The 21,260-nt window shown below is 35.2% G+C and overlaps 1 protein-coding gene across 4 annotated transcripts in view; it reads left to right on the top strand.

Annotated features, from left to right (window-relative positions):
- The window catches only part of MACC1 (MET transcriptional regulator MACC1), a 58,799-nt gene extending 37,967 nt beyond the window's left edge, over positions 1-20,832 (top strand). For all 4 annotated transcript variants that reach the window (XM_045564072.1, XM_045564074.1, XM_045564073.1 and 1 more), the window contains 3 exons: positions 1,519-3,560; positions 7,082-7,270; positions 19,637-20,832. In XM_045564072.1, the coding sequence (XP_045420028.1) occupies positions 1,519-3,560; positions 7,082-7,270; positions 19,637-19,849 (2,444 nt within the window). In that variant the 3' untranslated portion in view covers positions 19,850-20,832. The remainder of the gene's footprint in view (positions 1-1,518; positions 3,561-7,081; positions 7,271-19,636) is intronic.
- The last annotated feature ends 428 nt before the right edge of the window (positions 20,833-21,260 follow it).

Genomic DNA, 21,260 nt, shown 5'->3' with positions numbered 1-21,260 from the left:
ATAAATGTTGTAATTTTGTCCATATAATTAAATCAAATCCATCACCAGTAGTTACTGAAGGTCTACCTCTGAAAAGTGCTACAGAAAATTAAAAAAATTATAAAATCACAATGTTATCATAGAAATAATTACACTATCATTAACAAAGATGGTCAAAATAAAATAGCACAGCCAACAGATTACAAGAAATATAAAGAGGCAAAGATTTATTAATAAATAATTGAGATATGCAATAAGTATAATGGATTTTGAGGTAAAAGAGATTTCTGAAACTTGGATTGGCCTAAGAAATATTTATGGAGCATAAAAGAATTGAACCAATCCTCAGAGGAAAAGTAAACTTTAAGAAAGTTAGGAATAACTGAGTTGAAGAAAAGTGTGGAAATAAGAGAAATACCATTTTTATTTTTCAAAATGCATCTTCTAATTTCTAATATATGACACTTAAAACGCCTTTCAATCTAAATAATAGTTTTACATATATTAAACAAAAAAGTCTGACAATTTACTTGAATTTTTTTTTTCTGTAGAACTTATCATTTGGTTGGCCATTGTGTGACCATCATTTTCTCTAATGCAGCACCAGGTTTATGAAATCAGCAGAGTCATTACTACTATTTACTGAGAGAAATGACCACTATGAAATGCTATTAACATTAAAAAAAGCTTCAATACTGTGGGATATATAGAAATTCTTATACTAGAAACATGAATATTTTAATGTGTTGCTAATTCTTAAAACACTCACTTTCCAAAGTAATAAGGTTTCCATTCCTAGTGGTAAGACCACTTTGCCATTGCAAGCTACAAAACCTCAATAAATTGCTTCAAGCAGTAAATCCAATGATGGTCTAATTATTTTAGGTTCCTTTTCATGAAATGTTTATTTTTCATGAAAAATTTCAATGTGATTAAATGTCATCAATACAAATTATCAGAGAATGAGCTAATGATGAATGTCTAATTTAGCATATTGTTTTTAAAAATTATTTTAGCTGTTAACAGATGTATATGATTTTTTCACATATTGAATGTCATCTGAAAATGAAAACATTCAATTAATATTCTAGATGTAATGAGACCAATTATTCAATGTTTAGGAAAATATGGACAATTGACTGAGTTATTCTGTTTGCTCAGAGTTTTGCTTTTGTAAAAATGAAACATAAAATAATAAAGCATAAGCACATGCTCATCTGGGCCATTTTAAAGGAAAAATATTAAATATATTACCTAAAATGTTAAACATTTATTTGTTTAGTTTATAAATCATGATGCCTTAAGGTAAAATAGCATTACATATGATTAAAATAACTTGGTAGAAAAATTGTCTTTTCCACATTACATGAAAATGTGACCAAATTTACCATTAAGTTTGTAGTATCTAGTATGTTGAATATCAAAAAGAAAACTGAAAAGTAAGTCCTGAATTTTTAAGCTATAGAAAAAATTAACCTTGGTTATATCTCAGAATGCCACCTTATTGCTGTCTTGCTTTGTTTTTCTTTGAATAACAAGAATGCCAAGACCCAGACTTTCTTCACAATTGGCCGGAAGCTTTTGCCCTTCATGGTAATAATGCTTCCAAAGCTACGAATCCATTCTGGAATGAACTGTCTGCTTCTAACCCATTTTTGGATGACATAACTCATCTAAGAAAGAACAGGAAGAGAGATAATATTTCCATCTTGAAAGAAGATCCTTTTCTTTTTTTAAGAGAAGTAGAAAATGGAAATTCTTTTGATTCCTCCGGTGATGAACTCGATGTGCGAAAATTACTTAGGCATTCCTCCTCAAGGAAATCTGGAAGATCTAAAAGTGTTTCAGAACTTCTGGACATTTTAGATGACACAGCACATGCCCCTCAGAGTATACATAACTCTGACCAGATCCTAGAACAAGACTTAGAATGGCTTCAAAATGACAGAGAAGCTTATAAAATGGCTTGGTTAAGTCAACGCCAGCTGGCCCGCTCCTGTCTGGATTTGAATACAATTAATCAGAACCCTGGATGGGCCCAAACACAAGTTGCAGAGGTCACCATAGTTTGTAAATTAAACCACCAAGGAGGGTCGATACAATTACCTGAATCAGACATCACTATTCATGTGCCCCAAGGTCATGTAGCTGTGGGAGAATTCCAAGAAATATCTCTAAGGGCTTTTCTTGATCCTCCAGAAATGCTTAACCATAGTCTTTCATGCACTGTAAGCCCGTTGTTGGAAATCACGTTAGGCAACCTTAATACAATGGAAGCCATCTTGCTGGAGATGAAAATTGGGGCTGAGGTGAGAAAGGATCCCTTCAGCCAAGTCATGACAGAAATGGTGTGTTTACACAGCCTGGACAGAGAAGGCCCTTTCAGAGTGTTAAGCAACTGTTACATTTATAAAGATACCATCCAAGTCAAGCTAATGGACTTGAGTCAGGTGATGTATCTAGTGGTTGCTGCACAAGCTAAAACTATTCAGTCACCAGCTGCCACCATTTGGGACTATATCCACAAAACCACCTCAGTTGGAATTTATGGACCCAAATATATCCATCCCAGTTTCACTGTTATTTTCATAGTTTGTGGACACAGTTATATGCCAGGAAAGCTTACAATCTCTGATATTAAGAAGGGTGGAAAAAACACATCTCCAGTTGTATTTCAGCTCTGGGGGAAGCATTCATTTTTGCTTGACAAGCCACAAGACCTAAGTATTTCTATTTTTTCATGTGACCCTGATTTTGAAGTAAAGGCAGAAGGAGAAAGGAAAGAAATTAAGCAAAAACAGTTGGAAGCAGGCGAAATAGTTCATCAACCATTTTTATTTTCTTTAGTTGACCACAGAGAGATGCACTTATTTGTTTTCTGTGTTCAGGTGGAGCTTACCCATGGTGAAGCAGTCGCACAATTTTGTATCACTACACCTGATCCAGCCCCGAACCTAAAAAGGCTCTCAAATCTGTCAGGTTATTTGCAGAAGGAGAAGGAAATCAAGTCTGCTCCTTTATTACCAACAGTGCTTGTTAAATATCCCACATTTCAAGATAAAACTTTGAACTTTACCAACTATGGGGTAACCTTGAAGGCAGTACTGAGACAAAACAAGATTGACTACTTACTTGAATATTTCAAAGGTGACACTATAGCACTTCTTGGAAAAGGTAAGGTCAAAGCCATTGGACAGTCCAAAGTTAAAGAATGGTATGTGGGAGTCCTCAGAGGTAAGATTGGACTTGTGCATTCCAAAAATGTCAAGGTGATTTCGAAGGAACAAGTAATGTCTACTTCAGATAGCGTCTTTACAACCAGAAATCTTCTTGAACAAATTGCTCTACCTTTTAAAAAACTAACTTACATCTACTCAGTTGTATTGACCTTGGTGTCAGAAAAAGTTTATGACTGGAAAGTTTTAGCTGATGTCCTGGGTTACTCACATCTGACACTGGAAGATTTGATTCAAACACAAGCAGACAAAGAGTCAGAAAAAGTTTCATATGTTGTGAAGAAGTTAAAGGAAGATTGCCATGCAGATAAAAATACAAGAAAATTTCTTTACGAACTTATTGTGGTGAGTACTGCTTGATCATAGTAATTTATTTACTATAGAAAACTTTATTAACCTGACAATATTTATAATCAAACATGAGAAAAGAAATTTAAAAAAATAGCAATCTCAAATACATTGAAGCCACTTTTCAGCAAATATAGAGATTTTCCTATAAGACCATATAATTGATTTCTTAAATTTGAGATTCAATTGTGATTTTCCCAGAAAATAGGCCCCCAGAGATCATCTCCTCAAGGAACACTAAAGGTTCTCTTTGTGCTGGGCCTAACAATTAAGAGATGGCTTCTCTTCCTCTCTCAAATATTTAGACAGCTCTTAGGATCTCAAAGAAATTCCACAACGTGAAAGTAAACAAGAGTAAACTGAAACCAAACTAACTTGGCCATGGTTTAAGGTCTACTTTTCAGTGTTTTTTAAAATGTTTGATTAACATCTTTTACTTCAGCAATTTGATATTCTTCTTCTGCATGCAATACATCACATTCCAAACAAAGATATGGGTAGGTCTCTTCTTAATCCTCATGTTTTAACAGGACCCTCGGGGTCTCATCCCAGGGGAAGACTCAGTGCAGAGTTGTAAAGAACTGTTTTGCCTTTAAAGTAGAAATTCAATATTTTATAAAAATTTAAAAAATCAAGAGCGTATTTCTAAAAATGGTTAAAGTATAAATGGATAAATAATAATGAGAGCTAATATTTCTCTAGTGGTTCCTATGTGTATGGCACTGTGCTGAACACTCTGAACACATTATCTCATTTAGCCAGATAACAACTCTATGGGGTAAGTATAGCTAGTATCTTCATCTTACAAATGGAAGAAACAGAGTCTTAGGAAGTTAGGCTGTTTGCCCAAGGTCCAACCAACCACTGGTTATTATTAGAGATGATATTTGAAAACTTTTTGGTTCCAAAATCATGCTTGAAACCACTATGTCTTCTTGAAACAAAGTTATGTGTGTATAAAAATGTTTATGTAAGTACTGTATGTATGTTAGCATGTGTATAAAATGGCATTATAACTGTGAAAGAATGGTACCCTAAAGGAGATGAGTGAGATTATACAGGCAAGTTCATATACAAAATTCTAGTCAAGGTGTGAAAGGAGGAGAAAACATCTGGAGGAGGAATTTAATCTGTGACATTAGCAATAATTTATATAATAAAGAAATAAGTATGTATAAAACATTTCCTCTCCATTTTTTTTGGATTATTCTATAATAACACTGAGAGGGACTAAAATTTATAAGCTCCACTATCCAGTTGCTAAGTGGATAGTTTTATTATGATGTGCTGCATTCTCACATAATCTGGGCCATTCAGAGTCAGTAGCTGGTGGAAACTGCACATACATTTTGCAATAGCTCATTACCTCTCATAGCTCATGTTCAGTATGCACCCACAAAGGTGTGAATTGAAAAATTGTTCTGTTTTTTTCTATTAGTGGCCTAAAAATGTTATATTGGTCAAATGATCTGAAAGTTCAAGACTGATCATCCCTGCAATCTTTTTTTAGGGGGGGATATGATAATTAATAGAGTGGCTTGAGTGGCTAACTAGACAATCTGGCAGAGAGTCCATTCAAGGGAGGAGTTCCCAAGGGAGTTCCACAGCTCATACAGTGCCTCAGTGGAGGCTTCAGGATTTCATAAGAAGGGGCTTGGGCCTGGCTATCTCACTGGAAGGCAATGGAGCACGGGGTATAGAGTTGTCTCTTTAAATTTTATTTGCATAGTTAGCGTACATTTTCTTGGATTATGTATTTATTTGGGGTGGCAGGAAGAGAGCTGATAAAGCTGGCAAGATTGTGAGGTCTAAACCTTTAGTCATCTCTAGACATTGAGACTGATGAGCCTTACGTACTTGAACCTGACATTCTCCAAAACACTTCAGCATCTGGTTCAATTGTCCTAATGATTATGAAGAATTAGATGGGGTAGAATTACTATCATATTCACTTTAAAAATCATTAAATAGAGGTATTATGTGATTCATTTAAAGTTCTATACTTTGTGAAGCTGAATTTTAAAGTCAGCTTTTGTGACTCCAAGTGCATATTTCTTTTCCCTAAAACAAGAAACTGGTATTGCCACTCCACAGTTCACTAAAAGCACCTTCCGGGGCCTGCTGGCTCAGTATTGCTTCTCAATGAAGCCATAACTTCTCCTTATGAAAATATGGATCAATGTAGCGTTTGTGTACAAACCGTGGAAGATCCTTCTAGTTGTGCACTTCTATGGGAATGAGCGCTCTACGGGCTTTAATGGTTGCCTTACTTGGTCATTCATTGTTACTTATTGTTTTCTGTTGGTAGATAAAGTTTCTTGGTGCCATTAAATAATGAGGGGCTGCCAAACATGCTTACAGTAGTCTCCTCTTATCTGCTCTTTCACTTTCTGTGGTTTCAGTTATCCCAGTGTCAACCGCAAGTGGCAAATAGGTGAGGACAGTACAATAAGATATTTTGAAAGAGAGAGAGAGACCACATTCACATAACTTTTATTATGGTGTATTATTATAATTGTTCTATTTCATTATTAGTTAATTTCTCACTGTGTATAATTTCTAAATTAAACTTTATCATCCGCATATATGTATAGGAAAAGGCATAGCATATATAGAGTTTGGTACTATCTGTAGTCTCAGGCATCCTTTGCAGATAAGGAAGGACTACTCTATTTGGTGCTTTGAACAGAGAAGAGGTATAGATAGATATAATCTCCTATTTTTAAAATGTACTCAAGGCAAAACAGAAACTTGTGGACTTGTTTGAAATGTACATGATGAGTACCAAAGCTCAGATACCTAATAAAGGAAGAAAGAAATAATCTGATGGTTTTTTATTTTGCATGTAGAAGACTAAATGTTTTATCTTTAATATCTTGTGGTTTATTTTTAACATAATTATATTGACAATGAGTGAGTTTTTTTTAATTTATAAATTTGTATACTTCTCAAATTTATAAACATCAAGAGCATTGTTCAATTTGAAGGAGAGTCTTAGTTTTACGCAACATACATGATTCTGGGAAGTTTTTTGACAATTTGATGAAAAATAGAGTAATGTTTATCATCACCAGTGTGTTCATTCTTTAGAGAAATTTTTTAGCCAGTTCTCTGGTAAAGCAAGGCATTATTTTTTTGTGAGTGAATAATCAACCCTGGAATGATAAATTATAGACTGTTGAAACTTCAAACTACCTTTGGAAGTGTCTAGATTAACTTCCTGCTATTACAATCAAAGATATTAAAACATATATTAGTTAAGTGGTTTATCCGAGATCTTACAATTAGTCACACTGTTAGTCTCAAATATCCCCTAATTCTGGTTTAGTAATATCTACTGCAGTTTCCTTGTTGAATTTATTTAAAAGTGAATCAACTTTTTGAGTTTTAGAAAGCTCAATTATATGTGTGTTGGAAAAAAGGACTTCCATTTCTAGAATATATAACGAAAATTCTAATTTATAGAAAAAAAGCTCAAATTAATTGCTTTTAATTATAACATGTAATTGTTGCTGCAGGCTCTGCTGAAGATGGATTGCCAAGGGTTAGTGGCACATCTCACCCAAGAGGCTGCTATTCTGACTTCAGCCGTCAAGCTTGGAAAAGGCTGGAGGGAACTAGCTGAAAAGTTAGTACGACTCACAAAGCCACAAATGGAGGCATATGAAATTCCTCACCGAGGACAAGCTGGGGATGTTGCTGTTGAGGTACGAATTTTGTTTGTCTAATTCAACAGTGAAAAGTTGCAGACCAAGTAAAGCAAATGTAATCAAGCCTGTACCACATTCATGGATTAACTTGGGGAGTGTCCAAGATGATCCACTAGCTGAAGTCATTGCCCCAGGAACCTATTGATGCTATCTGAAATATCCACACATCACTCTTAAAAGGCATTGAGAGCCTGTAAAATATTGATGTTTTTCCTATTGGATTTCATATTAATATGGCTTTTGATCAAATGAATTGATCAAGTTGGGTCAGTAAGTAGGCAGAGCTGTAGGAACGTGAAACATAGAGCAGGTAAATTTTGAAGAGAGAAGACCAAGTCAGAACAAGGGAGAGTGACATAATAATATTTATCAGTCTCACGTGTAAACTTAATCATTTGTGACAAATAATGCTTGGTGACAAGAAGCATTAAGAGGGTGGATATGTGGGGCCACTGGTAATGACAGATAGATACCCAAGAGCTTCGTTATCTCCTTAACAATTCTTCACAAAATATAGCTCTACACATCAAATGCAGAACAGAGCTTAGTACAAAGTGAATATTTACCATGCAATGTTTTTTTGATTATTAATAATATTAAAACAGATGTATGCTGTTAGGCACAAGTTAGATACAATATTTTCTACAGATTCCCATAAAGAAATGTGAGTCAATTTTTTACCATTGAAATAAAAATATTCCAGTGATAAGGACATATAAAATGGGCTGTATCTTTCTCTCACGTGAATGTAAGCATTTTGAAGATATTTTAGTTTTGGAAAATATTCTCTCTCCTATTAAATGATGCCTTGGTGAGAGCAGAAGCTATGTTTTCCACTTCATTGTTGGGCATACAGCTGGGTATTAATTTTTGGAGAAAATTTTCTTACTTTGATGTGACTAATCCAGCTGGGTGAGCAGGACAAAGCAACCCTTGCAAGAAGAGTAAAGAGCCAGGCTGGCTTCTGGGTTTCAGACCCCGGCTCTCCAGCAAGGACTCCTCTGAAAACGAGACTCTCTAGCCAGGAGCAGCCACGAACTGAGGACATATTTCCCCCTCCCAGACTACATTTATCTCCATAAACTCAGAAGGGCGCTAGAACCTATAAATGAGCATCCGGTGCAGTACACAAGATGGACTCAAGTGTTTACTGAATGAGCTGAAAGATGAGAAACCCTTAAGAAAGAAAAAAAAGAACAATATTATGAGGGATATACTGTTCTGATTCTGATATTTCAGTTAACTGATTAAAAATTGTCTAATTGAAAGTTGGACTTTTTTTTCTTAATAAGGCTCTGTGTTTGAACGAGTTTTATTGAGAATTATTTATCAGAGAGTTATTTATTCTGTCAGCCCTCTCAAGCATCTGGCTTCTCTCTAATTGTGGTGTTTACAGTTTGTCTTCCTCCAAATCTTGATGGAGGCCAGCAAACCGCCTACTTTTCCATTATTTACTTTTGCACAGCTCCAATCATAAATGACTAAGCCTTTGCCTGAGGCTGGGACACACTCAGAGGCAGAAAGGAAAGTCCCTAGGTGTCTTTTTATGGCCTATAGTTCTACTAATTGTGATTAATACTAACAGTCATCACTCTGATCCATGTTATAAAATACTTTAAAAAAATGCATGGTATGTTGGCCTAAGGCCATTCTCAATAAGCTACTGGAATCTTTACCTGTTAGTCCACTTAACTAATGGATAAATATATGCTAATTTCCAGCCCCCTAGAATAGCTGTACAAGTTTTTTTTTTTCTCTTTAGGAGGAGATGATTCTTAAATATGATCATTTTACAAGGCAAGCAATTAATTTCAAAACATACTGATATTAGTTTTGGGTAGGGTGTGCGGAGGGAGGGAAGAGCATTGGGCCAGGGAGATAACAAGGTCTAACAGTTCCTGGGCTGCTTTTGTTTCTTTTGTCTCATTTCCTCAGAGGGCATAGGTGCCAAAAATTGTCCTCTATGTGTGCCAACGCCTACAGTCAGACACTTTTACTCACTTTCTCGCCTTTTCAACTTCTTTCTCTTCCATTTGCTCTAATTTTATTGTGTCTAACAGACAGCTATCTGGCACTTACTCTGTGCCAGGCACTATTTGGGGAATATCACAAAAATTAACTGACTTAATCCTTTCAACAAAAAACTTGTGGGGCAGATACTAGTATTATATAAGATATACAGAGGATAGGCAACTTGCTTAAATATGCAGAGCTAGAAACTCATGGAACCAAGTTTAGAGCATAGACCTTTGACTTTGGGGTCCATGCCCTTTAACCTTTACACTCCACCCCACCACCCACCACTGTCCAATATGGCAACCAAGGCACAGAGCCAGGGGATGTGGTCAGGGCTAGGATGTATCCTCTTTTCAAGTCATGTTATGATACTGCCAAAATTTGCCCCAACATCTTTATCAAGGCTCAAGCTGATGAAAGGATGAAGTATATTAATACATTTGTCAGATATTTTTGAATACTTTAACCATTTCTTATTCTCCTCTAAGGGGAAGAAAAAGCCTCTCTTTGGAAGTTTCTGAGAATGTCACTTTTTAAATCAATCATCTCCTCAAGTTAAATTTTAATAAATGTTACTCAGCTTTTTAAATGACTTTGTAATTTCTACATAAAAACAAAACTATGAACCTTGGAGTCTGCTTATAAGTCAAATATATTTTTCAGAGTATTTCCTTTGTGTTATACAAAGATGTTAACTATTGCCAAGGTTTTTCTGTGGAAATTAGTGAAAATTCTTTGGAGTTTTTCTGAAGATATTTAGAACTTTAATTTTTATGAAAAAGGAATCAGTAAAATATTAGAAATATAGCCCCCTCCCAAAAGGGTGGATTTTACAAGGGGAGGTTCTGGGAATTCAAGGATAAAATAAGAATTCATGGACCTAAACTGGATTATCTTCACATAGCCTTTGAGGGATTATTACCATATATGACAATAATTTCCCTATTCTCTCATTGGCCCTTATCTGACAATATAGATTATGCTCTTTCTGTATTATTCAGTAAAGACACTTATTCACCAAGGACACTAAAAGTTCTCTTCCTTTTTAAAATTGCCTTTGCCCACTGGGCTCTCCCTCAACCACAGGCACTAATAGGCCTGTTGAAGATGATTTGGTACCTGACCTGCCAGAATGGGCCACTCTCCCAATGGAGAGTGAAGTCAACATTCCTAATGGTAATATTTTTCCACTCAGAATCTCCTTACCTGTAGAGAGTCATAACCGACAAGGTGTATTTTAAGTTTTTTTTGCAGTCACCATTTAATCAATGCACAATGCAAATCTAATTCTGTTTTGTATCTTCTAGCTGCAGTCTTTTTCTCCTCAATTTCTGACTGGCAGCTAGAATGTTCAGGGCACTTTATCCTAGGTTTTGATTAAAGTGATTCTCAAACAGCTAGTTTTATTTATTTTTTATCAGTGGATGAAAGATTCTGCATGGAATTCTTTCCACTTGTTTAGTATCTTTCTTCTGTATCCTTGCCTTCAGAATTTAATGCATCTATATACTGGGTGTATCAGTTCTCAGCAGTGATTTAGGAGCTATTGTTTTAAAAGAAACACACACAAACAGAATTAAACATATAATTTATTTCTCTTTAAAGCCAAGTTTTATTTTAGCCTAGGAATCAGGATAAATTTAATACCCAAATTGTTACAATGTTTTGAAAAAGCACATGATTAGATGAGAATGATAGTAGTTATCACTTATTGAGTGTTTACTGAAGTCAATTAATCATTAAGAGCATTTTATTTACAATATCTCCCTTATTTCAACAGACTTTGTGAGGAGGACATTATAACCATCCACTTTTTACAGATATGCAAATTGAGAGTGAACGTATTTGTGTAATTTATCCAGAGTTACATGGGTACAAAATGACCGAACTTGGATTTGAATCCAGTTTGTTTTACACAAAGTCCTAATCACTGTGCTGTACTGATGCTAAGCCCTTTTAAAATTAGCTTATTAAACAAAGATCAAATTGGTCAGTAGCTATAGGGGACATATCCTTCAGGATGGATAACCTTTGAATAATTGGAGAGGAGGCTGGGCGCGGTGGCTCACGCCTGTAATCCTAGCCCTCTGGGAGGCCGAGGCGGGTGGATCGTTTGAGCTCAGGAGTTCAAGACCAGCCTGAGCAAGAGCGAGATGCTGTCTCTACTAAAAATAGGAAGAAATTATATGGACAGCTAAAAATATATATATAAAAATTAGCCGGGCATGGTGCCGCATGCCTGTAGTCCCAGCTACTTGGGAGGCTAAGGCAGGAGGATTGCTTGAGCCCAGGAGTTTCAGGTTGCTGTGAGCTAGGCTGATGCCATGGCACTCTAGCCCAGGCAACAGAGTGAGACTGTCTCAAAAAAAAAATAAATAAATAAATAATAAAAAATAAAAAAAATGAATAATTGGAGAGGACTAGAAGTGGATGCTAGTGCTTCTAGATACCAGTAAGTTCTAGACACCACTGAGAAGATGGGAGCTGTAGGGGAGAGTTCATCTTAACAATTATTGGGAGATGTGGTCCAGTGCATATGTTGGGATCAAAAAATGTCTACCAGAGCATAGAGGTTAATATTCCTGGCTGGATTTCTGTTCCACCTCTACCATCTGTTAGCCCTAAAACTTTGGACAAATTACTTGACTTTTCTAGGAATCTATTTTTTTTTTTTTTTTTTTTTTAGTAAAGTGAGGAAAATAATGCTATATTACTCATTGAATGTTTGGAAGATTAAATGAGATAATATATTTGAAATACTTGGGACAATGCTTTTTATATTATAATCACTAAATGCATATTATTTCTTATTTTGGTGAAGTAGAAGAGGAAATGGAAAGAGGTGAATGCAGCAACTGTATAATATTGAATGATTTTGGAAAAGGGAATAAAATATAGTTATTTTTTAGTAATATGATTGAGAGTGACTATAGAAGGAATGTAGGTAATGAAAAAGTCAGCAATGATATCAAGGTTATGGGCTTCACAACATTTAAAATTTTCCTTGGAAATCTCTCTTGCAAAAGGTAAAAGGAATGCCCTTGGACTATTATGATTATCTGGCTTATGTGGCAACTCTTAGATTCTGCCTACAGAGATATTGAATTGTCTGGTTCTATATCTGGGCCTGGTTTAGTTCTAGCCTTGGCACTTAATTCTTTGGTTTTGAGTGATAAATGCACTTATAATGTCTTAAAGAAGGGATAAGTATTATATGGAAATTCATTTACCAGTGATAAAGTATATAAAATGTTACTTCAAATCTTAATTGTTTGAGTTAGAATTTTGGCATAATGATATTATTTTGATTACCATAGTCTACTTTGTATAATCCTATACTTGTTGCTACAACCTTTAATTTTGTAAAGGTACTCCATTTTTGAAATGGAAAAAAGTAAACAAACCACAGTGAAATTCCTGGGGTAACACATTGTATTCCTGTGATCTTTGGTTTAATTATACATCATATGTCTCATTACAGCACTGAAATCAAAGAGAAATAATTGTATTAGGTTAAATATAAAGATATTTTAAAATGGATTTAGAGATGATACTATTTGGTTTTCATTTTAGGCTTTTTTTTTTCTTTTTTATTTCAGCATATTATGGGGGTACAAATATTTAGGTTATGTATATTGCCCTTGCCCCATTTTAGGCTTTCTTTATCAAGATGTATTATTAGGGAGCATAAACAATATGGAATTTTAGAAAACCAAAATCCAGCTAAGTGTAAGAACTAAATCAGCATTTGTTAGGACTGCTTAATAATGAAACAAATTTATGGCAATAACTTTAGTGAAATGGTCCTGGATTTATAGCTAGGCAACCTGGATTCTTTTCCTAGATACCTGATGGTGATTTTGTTACTTAACTTCAAACTCAACCATAATTAGCATTAATTGAGAACCTAGTATGTGCCAGAAACTTTTACATCCATTTCTTTGCATTTCAATGCTTTTATGCCAACTCTCTTTCCCATTTCCCAGAAGGGGAAAGTAAAGGATCAGAGAAAGTTTATAGTTTATGTAAGATCCTGGAGCTAGAAAGTTAAGAGTCTAAATTTAAACTCAAGATGTGTGCCTCTAAATCCAGAGATTTTGCTATTATATTTTCCCACATTTGCTTTAATATTTACATTAAAAATCATTAGAGAAGCCCGTTTTCTTTAAATATTGACTTTCAGGTATTAGTACTAATGTATGTTTGTGGTGAGGGCAAAGGGGGAGGTGATGATGGAGGGCAGTGAAAAATCCTTCTGCCTAGGGATTGGTAAGAATGGCTCGACCGGCAGGTTTTTTATGATGATAGACTGTCATGAGCAGTTGTACTAGCAAGGAATGGGGTCCTCTATCTTCCTCTGAATCATGCTTAACCCCTTGAAGTTCCAAGTGGTTATTCTCACACCAAACTTGGCTGGCTGTCCCCAAACAGATGTTTTCAAGAGAATATTAGGTCAAGTTTTAACCAAGCAACAACTCTCTTGTGAGGAAATAGGGATCCCCAAACTTAGCTGGCTGTCCCCAAACAGACTTTTTCAAGAGAATCTTAGGTTAAGTTTCAATCAAGCAGCATCTCTCTTGTGAGGAAATAGGATCCCTTCTCTTTTGAAGATGACAGCAATCTTATCTTCAACAATATTTATGTACCTACTAATTACAGGTGATGTAAGGCTTACTGGATATTGTAAACGATGCACTGAAGATAGAACACATGTAATAATCATTAATAAGGCAAACTTGCCTAATACTTCTTCAGCTAATGGTCCTTGAAATGTAGCTCCTATAATTTTATGAAGAAAGTAGGTGGACTATTAATCCTTTAATGTGGCAAAATGTAATTATCCAAAAGTAGTTAAGACCAATTGCATTCTTATGCTATTCCTATTTTATGAGCTTAAAAAAGATATAGAGTGATATGCTAAAATAATTGCTTTTATTCATACTGCATTTTATTATCTAGTACATTATCTAATAAGTCTTATAGGCTTCTGGGAATAAGCACACTAAATTTGGAAAACTATATATTTTTTGTGTCCCTATTTCTATTACATTTCTTTTGGCATCTTACTTATAACTTTTTCATTGCTTCATTATTCTTCAGAGAGGATAATCTAAAGAAAAGACATACTCCTTCCTCACCGATGCTGGGATTTGGAAACTGCCCAACCTGATAGATTAAATGCTTACCGATGCTGTTGCCCTATATATAAACAGCTCAAAAACATAGATGAGAAATTAACAACTGTACTTTTATCAGCCTCATGCTTCCTATTCAATGATGTATCTATAACATCACAAGATTACCATTAAAAATCTAAGAGGGGAGGTGTAAGAATGCAGCCTATGTAGTGAATATTTGTGGTAGAAATGAGACAGCTGAGAGAATTTGTTTTGTGGTTAGGAATAATTCAACAAAAACAAACCTTCAGGAGCATGCTTTCCTTTTGATTTGTTGAAACATAAGTGCAGAGTTTCTGAGTATCTTCTCTTAATCATAACATTGAGCAAGAGAGGAAGAACTATTTTTAAAACACTGAATAGATATAAGATAATACAAACCTGGAAGAGATCTCGGTAGTCCACAACTCATTCCCAGCTTTCAGAGGACTTGTCTAAGTCAGCCCAGAAAGACAATTATTTATTCCCTCTGTTTTATTCCTTAAAACATTTCCAGAGAAGATGACTCTACTTCCTTTGTAATTTACTACAAAATGTAGAATTTTTGTGACTTAACTGGGCATGTATTTTCAGGCATAATTTCATAGAGTTTATTGTTAATGTCTGCAAGTTACCTCTTGTGTCTTTGACTCGGATAACATATATTCACTTTATAAGAAAACTACAATGAAATAAAATAGTAAAAAAATGCTTAAGAAATAAGAGTGTATGAGGACTTGAGGACCTAAATCCAAATATCGTGTATCTATTTCACAAAGGACAAAAAGACAACTGATTACACTATTTACTGCATAGATAAAAACTGGACTATTATCAGGTTTTGTCAAGGCCAAACCCAATATAGAAAAAGTTACATTTACCACAACTGGTAGAGATTTGCTTATTAAAGTGAAACATAGTTCCAAAAATTTAATATTTTTTATCAGTGTATGAAGTACGTAACTATTGGCATATGCTTTTGTTCTCATTTCTTCTCACTTTCTCATGATACTCACCCCTCTAATTATGTACCCCAACTCCATAATGATTTTAACATCCTTTCATATTTATGTTTCTGCCAAAGAGGTTAACCTTTCTTCTTGGGTATTTTATATATGCTTTCTCTTTAATGCTCATTAACCCTAAATTCTCCATCTGCCAAAGTTAGGATTCAAATCAAAATCTCCTCTCCATTGTAGAACATTAATTTTTTTCTTTTAAAAATACTTCTGTTTTCCACTGCTGCTTATTCTGGTTCTGACTCTCTTCCTTTTACACTCAAATTCCAAACATGATCAATCTGTTCTGCATCTTCATTTCTTCGGTTCCTGCTCATACCTGTAGTACGCCCTCCACTACTGTCTTGTAACTGACTTCTTCAAATTGCTAGAGGCCTGATAATTGCCCACACACTGGCTTTTCTAAGTTTTTCTTCATATTTCTACTTGAAGATGTTATAGGTAGTGGGGGAGGTAACAGAAAAGGGAAGTCTTCAGTGGCATGCTGGCAAATGTTTAACAACCAGCTCACTAGGCAGGAAAACCCTAACTTACAGCTTTTGCTAATTTCCATGGTATAAATACTCCCAGCACGGATGATTTGAACTTACCACTGTGATGTCTCTGAACATGGAGGTGGGAAGATTTATGAACAATTGGTTTTGGGGAGCTTGTGTGAGCTGGCCGTAGTAAGCCACTGACTATTGTCATTTTGGGATGTGGTTAGTCCTTGGCTTTTGTAACATGAAGCACCCACTTCATTTTCTATTGCTCTAACTCCAGCTTTTCCCATCCTTTTTTTGCTTTTATTTCTTAATTAGTTGCCACAAATTGTAGACTTAGTTGAGGCTTAAATTTTACATGCCTTTATTTTTTTCCTTGGCATTTCGGTCTACTTTCATGCTTTTCACCCTCAGTGTAGCATGAGTTATGCCAAACCTTTGTCCCCTTGAGGTCATCTCCCCATTTCAACTACTTATCCAATACCCGCCCCCCCCCCACTTAATTTCACACAGGGTATGGCTGAAACCAGGCTCCTTAACTTGCCCCCACCAAAAAATAAGCACTTTCTTCCATATCCTATTAGAAAGCATTAAATGTGAACTACGTGTCAGATACTTCATGAGGTGCTTTGGACACAAAACTTGGAAAGTATTACCTATATCCATAGATTTAAAAAATTCAAAGCTCAGATAATTAGATTAGTTTACTCAAATTGACCCATTAAATAGGTAATGGAACTCAGATGGAACACAGGACCCTGACACCAAAACCCATCTTTTTTTCCATTATAACATCATGCCTCTCAGTCAATGAAACAATCATTTTCTTTTTCATCATAATGATTTAAGACATGCAAGTAATTTTGGAGTTTTTCATAATTGCTATTAATTATCAAGTCCTATCTATTTACCCATTTGTCCAGTGTTTGTACAAGTTCCTATCTCTTTTCTATGCTAAAGCAAGAGCCATTCTATATTCATTATTTTATACCTGGCTGTTCCAAAATTCCTTGTAGTGGAAGGTACTCACTAAATCTTGATTCAATAAGTAAAATAATCAATGAACAATGATATATTTTGAGTATTTTCATGATATTTTAGCTATAATAGTGTTTTACTATTATCTGTTTTGAGAACCACCAATGATTTTATGTATGGAAGATCAAGTTTTGTACTGAACGAATATTCAGGTTTAATTTGTTGTAATGAGGAACAAAAATTGGATGCAAAATGTGCTTACGTTTTAGTACAGATAATGAAGTTTCCCAGTGTCCTAATGGTTTTGGCCCAAAGTTTATACCCATTTCTAGCCAGATTATGGTTTAGACTCCAGGGAATCTCAAATGAGCTTAGGGCAATATTCCTCCTTACATTACAGCCGCCTTCAGGGGACTCTTGGGAAGTATCTTTATACTTTCAAAAGTCTTAATTAGGGTCCAGGACTCAGCAATCTATCCAAATTTCTCTGAATTGTAGGAGCTGGCTGTACTGTTCTGCGATCAGTACAAATTGCCAAATTGAGGAAGTTCTGTGGCACTCTGCGTGAGTTTGTGAGTAGATACATCATTGGACCTTTTCTGAATGTGTAGTTTCTAATTTCCGCATCACTTGGGTGTATTTCCTGCTCTCAACAGCACTGAGAAGTGGCTTCATGATTGAGTATGCCTCAGGGCTTTTCTATACATAGCAATTCACAGTGCTGCAGCAGAATAGACGATGCAGGGCTCTTCTACCCAGGAACATAAGTGGAACCATTTTGGCTGCTTCTGACTATAAAGGTACCTAAATCTTCAGAGTAGTGAACAACCTAAAAATTACCCATTTGCAATTCTTAAGACATATCTGTTTTCTGCAATATTTTATGCTAATCTCCTATGCCATCCCCTTGTTACTGAAATGCTATCAGTTGCTATTTGTCATAAAATATATCCAAATACAGCTCTTATGAGTTTCAATCATTAAGGTACTTAAAACAGTTTTAGAAGCCTTCAGTTTAAACACCAATGTTTTAAACAATACATGACATATTGAAAAATTTACGAACTAGTTCAGCATCAGGGACTTTTAAGTGAATGCAACATAGAATTTAGGTCCCAGAGCTTTTATAGATAGTTAGGATATACCCAATACAGAATTCTATTTGTTTAGTGCTTCTTAATATCTGAGCAGTGACAGCCAAGATTGAGTCTGACAAAAAGGTTTATTATTATGACTTAACTCATCTTCCATTGCTGAGCTACTAATGGCAGCCTGTACTTTGGGAGGTTTGGTTTCAATGTAATTCTTCAGAAATACAAATGAGGGGATATCTTATTTACATCCTATCAGTGATAGAAGATAAAATTCTTTATGAATCTGATTGGTAAGGGTGAAGCTTGTATAAAAAAATTGAGATGATTTTTGTTCCTGCATCATATACTCTGATACGGTGTAACTTTAATAATTATCCATCATTCTCTGTCTTGCAGGATTGAGTTTTGTCAAAAGAGGTGAGGATATGGATGTTCGTGGCTTCTCAGGAATGCCAATTTGGATACATAACATAAAATTATTCTTTGAGCCTTTTATGTGGATTGAATCAAACATAATAGAACTCCTTATTTAGGTCTTTCATTTTTTTTGCCTTCAATTGTGAACTATATGGGGATATTGGAGGAAGGTGAAAAATTATATCCCAAGGCTCTACTTCATGTGATATTACTTTTAAGAGAGGCTCTATTTTAAAAGAACAATTCTGCATAATATTTAGCTCAGAATCTGTGTTCCTACATTTTGCAAGTGATAGAATCACAACTGAATTAGTTTAGTGAACCCAAAAAAGAAGTGCGTAATAAAGTTTATATTCCAAATATTCCAATTATATGTACAGCCTTCATTTTGTTATTTTCCTAGAGAAAATTCATTTCAAGCTCTGTATGTGTGTGTGTGTGTGTGTGTGTGTGTGTATTCCTACAATTTGTCTTATTTGGTCTGCCTTTGTCTTTATTCTCTCTGAGCCTGGTTGCCTTGGTTACCATTATATACCCGCTAGTATGTGAAGTTTCCCTTTGACGTACATTTCTATGGAAACAATGACATCATTGGTATGGCTAGGTGCTTAGGGAAAGCAAAATGAAGCAGCATTGAATATTGATCTTTCTTTAGGTCACAAAATACATCATTAAAGTAATATCTTAAATTAGAGAACTATATTTTTGGTTTCATTTTGACTCGATCATGAAGCTCCATTTTTGCTAATGTGTAGACTTGCTTGAGCATTAAATATACTGTATAGTTCCTTAGTGTGATATGTGGTGTCATAAAACTCACAACAGATACATATAACAATAAAAGTTATTACCTTCAAAGTCTCTTAGAGAATGAAAAGTTTATCTCAATAACATTTGTTATCATCAAAAAATTGTGAAAGGAATTTTATATTTACATAAAGGCAAGGAGTAATGGATGATAGATAAAAATAAAGGCTCTACTTGTTGTGATTATTTTAAAAATCTCTAGTTTTGAAAACAGGGATATGATAGAGAACTGATAGTTATTAAAACATCTTTTCTATGACACTAAATAAGTCTATGTATAATTGATATTCAATTTTCTTTTAAGTCTTAAGAGGCCCTTTTTTTAAAAAAAAATCTATTTTCCTTTCTTTTCTACTTCAACACTACTCCAGTCTATTTTTTTTTTTCTTTATAGATGATGTGGAAACCTGCCTATGATTTTCTCTATACCTGGAGTGCTCACTACGGAAATAGCTACAGAGACATATTACAAGATCTTCAATCAGCTTTGGACAGAATGAAAAACCCTGTGACCAAACAGTGGCGAGACCTAACTGGAGCTTTAATACTAGTAAATTCATTAGAGGTTTTGAGAGTAACTGCATTCTCCACTTCTGAGGAAGTATAGAAATGAAGGATATGTTTTTAAGGGGAGAAAAACTGTAGGGGGAGAATGAGGAGTGTGTGTGTGCGAGTGTGTGTGTGTGTGTGTGTGTGTGTGTGTGTAAGAAAGAATCTCAGAAAAGTATCATACTTATCTTCTTCATGTTTTAAAATCTACATTTTTTCTGATGAAAGAACAGCCTAAGGGTATCCAAGGATGAGTTTTATCATCAAACATATATTTCTATGTATGTTTCATATGCAAGCATTAGGCTGCTTTGTTCCTCAGAAAGGAAAGAAAAACCCTCTTTCTTTCATAGTTACTTTTAATTTCCTTGAGTTAAAACAAATGACTGTTAGAATAATTACATCACACAGGTACCTGGATAATCTAGAGGCTCTGAATGTGAATGAGTGGAGTTTGACCAGGAAGCAAACAGGGAGAGAAGAGACACAGACAGACTCTGGGGCCAGTCAGGGCGTGGCATGCTTTCTATACGTGATCTCTTTGAGATCTCTTTTATTCCCCAACCAACATTTATCCCCATTTTTCATGTGGAGAAACCAAGGACTGCAGAGAATGCCCAAGGCTACATAGCCAGTGTAAAATAGGTTTTCTGTTTGAAAAACCTGTTTCTACTTCTTTAAAAATAAATCATACTATATAGCAGAGTATTAAAAAATGCATATTAAAACTTACAGAGAAATGGTAGCTATTCCATTGTAATTGAAGCTTGCTCCTCTTTTTCACCATCTCTTAAAAGATTGCCAAGAGGAAAACAGGACGTACCAGAAATCTGTTGTCTGCATACATGGACCTCATGTTTTCATCAGCTTCCTTTGGCCTCTTAGGACCTATGCCATCCTGCCTAACTTGGACTTTTTCTGCAGGATCATAATGCAAAGCAGTTCTTTAGCTCCAGGAATTTTTAATAACAGTAGTTATTAAAAACAACAATCATCACCAAAAACCTGATTTGTCACTGTTGAGTACAGCAGTCATAACCACCAAAAATGCTGATATTCTCTGGGTGTGCAAGCTCATGCAAGCACGTGTGCGTGTAAGTGTGTGTGTGTGTGTGTGTGTGTGTGTTTACCAGAGTGTTTCACAAAGCTTTTGGAAGACAAAGATTATGTAGGAACCCGGGTTAGTATAAATGTTAATGGCTGGCAAAGTTCACAAAGAGACAATCATACTCACCTGTTCAATCCTCTGGTTGCTTGCCAGTGTTTATGTGTGTGTTTGAACAGTCATTTACTTACTGTCATTCAGTTGACAGATAGAGCACACCTGCCTGTTCTGTGGCAGCCACATAGGTGCTTGAGGTTAATAATGGGGGAGAAACAACATGATTGCTGACTTCAGTACTGCTAAGTGATAGAAAATAAAAAATAACACCATTAAATGTAAACTGGCATTTGTAATGACAGGGGCA

The sequence above is a fragment of the Lemur catta genome, chromosome 11 (genome assembly GCF_020740605.2).
Source record: "Lemur catta isolate mLemCat1 chromosome 11, mLemCat1.pri, whole genome shotgun sequence".
Taxonomy (NCBI): Eukaryota; Metazoa; Chordata; class Mammalia; order Primates; family Lemuridae; genus Lemur; species Lemur catta.
Note: the sequence above shows the minus strand (reverse complement) of the source record. Positions and strands in the feature narration are given on the sequence as shown.